Source organism: Zootoca vivipara, chromosome 5 (assembly GCF_965207765.1).
Source record: "Zootoca vivipara chromosome 5, rZooViv2.hap1.1, whole genome shotgun sequence".
Lineage (NCBI taxonomy): Eukaryota > Metazoa > Chordata > Lepidosauria > Squamata > Lacertidae > Zootoca > Zootoca vivipara.
Window position 1 is genome coordinate 67,448,441 of NC_142588.1, and position 8,795 is coordinate 67,457,235.

At 41.4% G+C, this 8,795-nt stretch overlaps 1 protein-coding gene across 1 annotated transcript in view; it reads left to right on the forward strand.

The window, feature by feature from the left end:
• Nucleotides 1–7,504, forward strand: part of SGPP2 (sphingosine-1-phosphate phosphatase 2) — a 34,220-nt gene extending 26,716 nt beyond the window's left edge. Inside the window, exon 5 of the mRNA XM_035132569.3 lies at nucleotides 4,784–7,504. Coding sequence (XP_034988460.3) covers nucleotides 4,784–5,326 — 543 coding nt within the window. The 3' untranslated portion in view covers nucleotides 5,327–7,504. The remainder of the gene's footprint in view (nucleotides 1–4,783) is intronic.
• Nucleotides 7,505–8,795: the final 1,291 nt, after the last annotated feature.

An 8,795-nucleotide genomic window follows, 5' to 3' on the forward strand; every position in this document is an offset into this window, starting at 1 on the left:
TTGGCATTTAGCAGTATATAAAATAATAAAGAATAATAGTAATGTAGCAGCAAAAAAATCACCTTGCTAACAAAGGTCCATATAGTTAAAGCTATGGTTTTCCCAGTAGTGATGTATGGAAGTGAGAGCTGGACCATAAAGAAGGCTGATGGCCGAAGAATTGATGCTTTTGAATTATGGTGCTGGAGGAGACTCTTGAGAGTCCCATGGACTGCAAGAAGTTCAAACCTATCCATTCTAAAGGAAATCAGCCCCGAGTGCTCACTGGAAGGACAGATCCTGAAGCTGAGGCTCCAACACGTTGGCCACCTCATGAGAAGAGAAGACTCCCTGGAAAAGACCCTGATGTTGGGAAAGATGGAGGGCACAAGGAGAAGGGGACGACAGAAGACGAGGTGGCTGGACAGTGTTCTTGAAGCTACGAACATGAGCCTGACCAAACTGCAGGAGGCAGTGGAAGACAGGAGTGCCTGGCCTGCTCTGGTCCATGGGGTCACAAAGAGTCGGACACGACTAAACGACTAAACAACAACAACTAAAAAATGTTCTCCAATTTAAATCCATTTGAATAAACTTAGTTATCTGTATCTAATGTAGGAGATTTCTTGAATCTTGTCCTGATTCTAGAATAACTTCCACTCTTCTTTCACAACACCATGGAGTGTTGTAGATTCCAGCATCATGAAGGATGTAAAATGGTGGTCTGACCATCAACACAGTTGCTGCTACTATCACCTGCAGTGAAAAAAACAAAACTAAAAAATAATAGCAAAATTGGAAGTCTGTGCTAATGGTGAATTCTATCCCTGATAAACTGTTGGAGAGATTCCTGCTTTGCTCTTGCCCCAAGAAATTCAACGGTGCCCACAATATATTTGCATCTGCACCCAAAGATGGAAAATTTCAAGAGGCCATTAGTGCATAGCTCTAAGGTAAACCACTTGGAGGTTCTGTTTACCATCAAGTGGTATATACATTTTGTTTAAATAATAAGTAGCATATTACTACAAAAGTTGGATGTCTCACACACACACCCCTCTCTACCGAGCTGTAGCAAAATTTCAGGGGGGTTCCAGGTGCTCACCCAGGGTTTGTGTGGTGTAGTGGTTAAGAGTAGTAGACTCGTAATCTGGGAAACCGGGTTTGTGTCTCCGCTCCTCCACATGCAGCTGCTAGGTGACCTTGGGCTAGTTACACTTCTCTGAAGTCTCTCAGCCACACTCACCTCACAGAGTGTTTGTTGTGGGAGAGGAAGGGAAAGGAGAATGTTAGCTGCTTTGAGACTCCTTAGGGTAGTGATAAAGCAGGGTATAAAATCCAAACTCCTCCTCCTCTTCTTCTTCTTTCTTCTGTGCTCCTTTGGAAAATTGAAGATGTGGTGGAGACGGTCTTAGCTTTAGGAAATATAATTGATTCACCTATTTACACCTTCAGTCTGCATGGAGGGAGTCGAGATCTTACAGCATAGTCATCTCAATCAGGGCTTGTTTCCCACAGCAGTGCAGCTCCGGAGCCAAAGGCATCACAACCAGCCAGCCTTCAGCCAGCCGTCTCAAGATGGATCTCAGTCTTCTCTTTCCACCCCTTCTCTTCTTCTTCCCAGAACACCTTACTAAAAAGTACTATTTTCCTGTCACCGCTCACACACACACACCCCATCACCTTGGCAACCACTGTCTGCCCAGGCTCAAGAAGGGCCATTAACACCTTTTGTCATGTTAATGTCTCTATCCCAGGTGAGGCCCTGGGATGGAAAGGAACCTTAGCCTGTATTTACCGGTATCACTGGCCTGCAATCTTCCCTTCAATACTCCAAATAATCAAAATAAAAATTTCTAGGGTTTAGCTCCCCCACCCCCACCCCACATACCAATAACAATATTCTTCATTTTACGTTCACCATGGACTGCAGATGTGTTGACATGATTTTATTCTTCTCGCATGTAATTGACAGTAGCTAAAGTCCTCTAAAATGGTCCTTCTTTCTTTCTTTCTTTCTTGCTTGCCTCTCTTAATAAATTCCACGCTGACCTGACAAAGCTGGTTTCAGGCTGCTCAGCAGCAATCCAGACTTCAGTGTTAACATGTGTTTTTGCCTGAAGATGCTTGTGCTGATCTACAGAGAGGCATAACTTAAATCCTTTGAACTGCATTCATCTACTTTTGCGATGGTTTTCTCCTTAATCTTTTCATTAATAGAGCTTCCTCCTTGTGCAAAAGTGGATGAAGGAAACATAATCCTCCTTTGAAATTAAGAGATTTAACAGATTATGGGCGGGGAAGGGCTTGGCATGAACAGAAACCTGTTGTTTAAACTTGCTTTAGATGGGTTCCTGAAACTATTTGCTTCAGTGAATTTGTCGCCAGTTTTTATTTGGGGGGTTATATTGATGGTTTCATTGTCCTTTGGCAAGCAAAAAGGATGAAAGTATCTATAGGGTTCTCCATGTGTAGTATGCACCAGAGATGCCAGTACAGTGGTAGCTCGACTTACGAACGACTCAACAACCGAATTTTTCGACTTATGAATGGGGGTAATGGCCGCACGCTTATGAATGTCTCAACATCCGAAAGGAAACTGCGGCGGTTTTAGATAGGGATTTTTCGACTTACGAATTTTTAGATAGGGTTGCTTTGACTTACGAATTTTTCCGTTTCCAATGCATTCCTATGGGAAATGGCGTTTCCAATGGCGTTTTTCGACTTACGAATTTTTCGACCTACGAAGGTGCCTTCGGAACGGATTAAATTCGTAAGTCAAGGCACCACTGTATTTGGGCTTAGATATTTTTGAGTGAGCACTGTCAGCGTCACTCTGGTCACTTCTGCCTCCTATATCCCTGCCCCACACACGGCAGGAAGAGTGTGTCAGCAAACATACTTTGCTTTTACAAGGGCTCTGGGTTAAAGTCAGATCTGGTAGACTTAATGTGAGCCTTGGGAAAGCACCCATAACTGAGAGAGAAAATGCAAAAGACTTTGATTCTTCCAGCTTCTTTCTTCAGCTGCATGCACTTTTTCAAGGGAGAAAAAGCTAACACCTAAACCTTTGTGCTGGTACTGCAGTAGAAGTTTCAAATACTGTATGACCATAAATGCAATAGCTTTAAAATAATAATGATAACAACAGTGAGAGGACCATGGAGGAAACAGAGAAATTCATTGAGGCTTGGGAAGAATGTGGTCTGGATTCTCTGGAACAAATTGAGCAAGTACTACATTAAGTACTCAGGATAAAAGTTCTCCTCGTCCTCGTTTTAGCCTTTGAGTTTTGCTGCAGAGGAATATGGTTGCAGGTGTTACTGTTGATGGTGCAAATACATGAAATGGTAGGAAAATAACTTTTAGCAAAGAACTGATGCAGAATGCACAGAATGTTACCAGGCTGATCTTGATCACCTGTAAAGGGGGGGGGGACTATTCTGGGTTGATCTCTCTCCTCCCCCCCACCCTCCACCCCGTGTTTGTCAACTTGAACTAAATAAGGTAATTTTATTTTTGTGCTGCTAGGTAGATGAACCTATATGCACACTTTTAAACGGGTATGCAATTGTTCAAGTCCTTATCCAAATGCATTCTAAAGGAAGTGATTCATCTGTTAATCATTAACCTGGTAAGACATAAAGCAAGATGACACAAGTTCCAGGGCCATAGCCTCAGAGGCCAGGGGTTGCTATGAGGCTTTAGAGCCCTTCCTGAATTCTCAGCATTTTATTATTTCATTTGATTAAAGTTAATCTTTAGCCCCTGTACTTCATTCTTGAACAACCATGCTTGTTTTCCCTTATATGCCCGTAAGTAAACTGTGGCCCCACCTTTCTCTGTCCCACCTAACTGGTTTGCAAAAGGCACTAAGAGGAGACGAGCATTTTAAATGTTTTGGGTTATGAAGTTATACATTTAACTTAAATTAATTTGCTTAATTTAAGCAACTTAAGACTGCCTGTCTTTAGGCTTCCTGTATAGCCTTAAGGTCCGTTTAATTTGTCAACGGTCTTGCAAAGCTCCAAAATGCATTGACTTCAAAACAATTTGGCTCTGATGTTCATATGTTTTCTGCTCAGCATAGTTGCATGCTCAATATACAGGTGAAATTTGGGAAATTAGAATATCGTCGAAAAGTGCATTTATTTCAGTAATGCAACTTAAAAGGTGAAACCAATATATGAGATAAATGCATGACATGCAAAGCAAGATATGCCAAGCCTTCATTTGTTGTAATTGTAATTATTTGTTGTTAGGCAGGTCAGTTATAAATGGAATGTAATTAATGAAATGTAATAGCGATGTTTATTTTTGTATTATTGTAACTATTTGTTTTATTACTATTGAATTTCCAAAAGAAAGCATTTGTAAAAATTAAAAGAAAAGTAAGATAAGATATCTTTATTGTCATTGTCCCCTTGCGGGAACAACAAAATTACTCGGTTGCTATATCCACTCAGATAAAGCATTCCACATAATCCAAAATTACAATACCTAATTAAAAACAGTAAATATAATACAAATAACAAATAAAATAAGATGACTTCAAAGTCCAGGCTTTCCATTTAAAATAAAAAAATAATAAGTTGCATTACTGAAATAAATGCACTTTTCGACGTAATTCTAATTTTCCAAGTTTCACCTGTACATAATATGCTCAAACATCACAGCTCAGTGATCTTTAGCAATTCATCAGGTACCTATTCTTCCAGATTCTTACAGTCACTTTAGGGGAAGGGTGGTCTGCTTGAAGGAAATGAGAATGTGCTGTATGCCTAACACCTCTATGTCTTTTTAGGACGTGATTGTTGGCAGCCTGATCTCAGCCATATTAACTGCTCTGGCTTATCCAACTTGGGACCTCCTGGATCACCTGATGCTGACCAGCCCCTGGTGCCCCCTGCTCTGCATCGTTGTCCCACTCATCTTATGCTACAACTACCCCAAACTGGATTACTATAGCCCTACTAGGGCAGACACAACCACTATTCTGGGAGCTGGAGCTGGAGCAATTACAGGGTTCTGGATAAATAATCGCTACGTTTCAAATGTTTCCGCTGAAGAAGCGACACACAGCACCCCTTCTGTCACTGGCGAAATGCTCTTGATGGTTCTTGCACAGTTTTTGGTGGGAATTGGTGTACTGCTGATTATACGGCAGGTCATCAAAAGCCTGGCTCTTAAATCACTGTGTTCTTGGTACAAGGTTTCTATTAATGACATTGAAGCTATGCAGCAAATAGAAATTGAAGTGCCCTATAAATTTATAACCTATTCTTCCATCGGCCTGAGTGCTACGGTGCTTGTGCCATTGCTGCATAAATTATTGGGCTTAAACTGAATGCTGCACGCTTTTCTTTAAGAAGCAGTCCAGATTATAGGGTGCAATAAAAATGCACGCAGAAGCAAAAACTTGAGCAGCAAAGTGTTGTGCCTTCCTGCGTAGCTCTACAACAGGCACCCCCAAGCTGCAGCCCTCCAGATGATCTCCCATGATCCCTAGCTAACAGGACCAGTGGTCAGGGATGATGGGAATTGTAGTCCAAAACATCTGGAGGGCCGAAGTTTGGGGATGCCTGCTCTACAACATAGATAATAGTGGAGATCTAAACTGAATTTCCAATAATTTTTGTTCGCTGCAATCTTTTAACATGCTGTGGCTGCTTCAGCGTCTATGGCTGTCTGAGCTAAACATTTAGTGCGACTAGAAGCCTGCCATGACAGTCAGTCAGATCTGTTCTTCCTAGATCTGGTGGTTTGAAGAGTTTCTTTGGGGTTGTCAAACCTCAAAATAAGCCCTTCAAGGGATACAGCCAGATCAGGGTAGTTGGAGAAGAGCCTCCTTTTTAAAGAAAACAAAGCAAAACTACAAAGTGATTATCTTTACACGCTTAATCGAGAGGAAGATAAGCACTCTCAGGGAGAAATCAGATGCTGCATACAAGGAAGCTGGGTTGGCACTGAATCTGGCTGCCCATCTAGCAGGATGAAGAACACTGAAGTCATATCTTGGAAAACAGACTCCCAATCATACAAATTCACACGTATGGGTATAATTATGTTGTGTTCTTAACATATCCATGTTATTAAATTAAGCTGTGTCATGTCTGAAGCTGTGTTCTGGTATGCTATGGCATTGGCCCAGAATGCTGAAAACAATCACTGCTGCTGCCAAGAAATGAATTGCAAGGACCAAGTAACTGATGGCAAGTGCAAATGTGATTAAAGATTTATTTATTTTTAACTAATAACAAAGTTAGATCTTCATGTCCTCTTTCTTTCCACTAATTGCTCTTGTGCAAAGCGGTATTTCCCATTGGCAATGAAGGCTCCAGCAAGAACTGTGAAACAACTGTTGCCCTTTTTGGAGCTTGAGGACAGGATGAAACTAGCATTGGTCTGACTTTGGCTCTGCCCTTCCAAGTGTTGGTAAATTGCTATCTGCCTGCTGCTTTGCATAGATTCCCACTGTAGGGAAGCAAATATAGCACACTTATCAGAGCCTTTAAATGAAATGCTGCTTAGACATGCAGATTTGAGAATTAATTGGAGTCTAAATGTTAACCTAACTTTAATATAAACAAAAAAACCAAAACCAAACTAGGAATGGCTTAGGATGGGAGAGGGCTATTCTGCTCATGTCTTGCCCATGAGTTTCCTATAAAGGCATCTGGTTAGCCACTGTAAGAACAGAATCTTTGAACTAGGAGATCCTTCTGTCTGATCCATTCAGACTGTTCATATATCCTTAAGCTTCAGTATTACACCAAGGGTATAACTCCTACTTATAGTCCTGGAATTTGAACTTGTCCTATAAGAAATACAGGGCTCTCATCTTTCCCGCCATGCTCATTCTTTAGATAACATGTTCTGTAAAATGTGGGGGTTGCATGAAGGCACAGACCTGAAGCCCATAGGGATTCTAATGTCAATACAGAATTTCCCTGGAGCAGAATTTTACAATGTAAGTGGGGTTCTCTTCTACATGCTAAAGTAGACGCACTTGCAAGGGAGTGCTGGCATATATGGTATACTTGCTAAACCCCCCAATCTGCATCTAAATTGGAGGTGAATCTGTTGAGCTGGTAGGCAAGAATATGGGTTGTAAGAGAATATAAGAGCCCCTCCCATCTGCCAGCTACTTGTTGCTCCGCATTCTCATCTCAGCAAAATGTCGGTGCAACAGCAAGCTTGCACAGAAATGTGTGGTTGTGTCCCTGGACAGGTATATATACATACATATACAGGTATAGGTATGTATGCGCAAATAAATTTATGTGTGTCCGCCGTTGCAATGGCTTCAGATTTAGCTGTAGCTCTAAAACTGCTCTTTTAAATGCATCTATTTTATTTTCTTTATGATCACAAATATATGCTGCGATTTATAAACCACAACCTGCACAATTTCTATTTTTGTATTGTTTTACTGTAAGTTGTAAAGTGTATTCTGAAAAGTCTGACTTTTATTCAAACTTAAAATGTTTCCAGAAACTATTTTTTATTAAAACTTATTTTGTCACATACATTGCAAGTGTATTATATAAAGTAGGAGGCTACTATGGAGCAGGCAGGCATAAATACCAAGTGGGCAGAAGACTGAAGGGCAACCCACTATTTTCATGCATCAGATTTTTTGTTCATAGAACAATAGCATCGTAGAGTTGGAAGGGGGTCATTTAGTCCAACTCCCTGTAATGCAGGAATCGCAACTAAAGCATCCATAGATGGCCATCCAGCCTCTGCTTTAAAACCTCCAAGGAAGTAGAGTGCACCACCTCCAGAGGGAGAAATTGCTCTTACCGTGAGAAAGATGTTTAGTTGGATCCTTTCTTGTAACGAATCCACTGGTTCAGGTTCTACCCTGCACAGCAGAAGAAAACAAGCTTGCTCCATCCTCCATATGACAACCCTTCAGATAACTGAAGATGGCTATTGTATTTCCTCCCAGTCTCCTATTATCATCCCCAATTCCCTCAACCATTCCTCCTAAGGCTTGGTTTCGAGACCCTTGACCAGGCATCCCCAAACTGCGGCCCTCCAGATGTTTTGGCCTACAACCCCCCATGATCCCTAGCTTGCCTGCCCTTGATCATCTTTATTGCCCTCCTCTGCACAAGTTACAGCTTGTCAATATCCTTATTAAATTGTGGTGCCCATAACTAGACACAGTACTTCAAGGCAGAACACAACAGTACTAAGACGTCCCTTGAGCTGGACACACTTCTGTTGATGCATCCTAGAATAGCATTCGCTTTTTTTACAGCTTCATCACACTGTTGATTTATGGTAAGGTTGTGGTCTACTAGGACCCCTACTTGCCTACTTGCAAGCCAGATGTCCCACATCTTACATTTGTGCAGCTGGTTATTCCTGCCTAAGTCCCTGTTTCATTTTGTTAGCTTTGGGCCAGTTCGCCAATCTGTTAAGGTCATCTTGAATCCTGATTCTGTCTTCTGCAGCGTTAGCTACCCCTCCAAGTTTGGTGTCAACTGCAAATTTGATGAGTATCACTCAATTCCTTCATCCAAGTCATTTATAAAGGCACTGAACAACAGACCCAGGACAGGACAAGGAAACATTAGGGGGTACTCTTTGGGTTCCGTCAGTCAACCAGCTACAAATCCAAATAACTGTCCAGCCCACATTTTACCAGCTTCTTTGCAAAGATATCATAAGGGACTTTGTCAAAAGAATTACTGAAATCAAGATACACTACATCCACAGCACCCCCTGATTCACCAAGTTTATAACTCTATCAAAAAGAGAGATTTGTCTGGCATTACTTGTTTTTGAGAAATCCATGTGGAGCA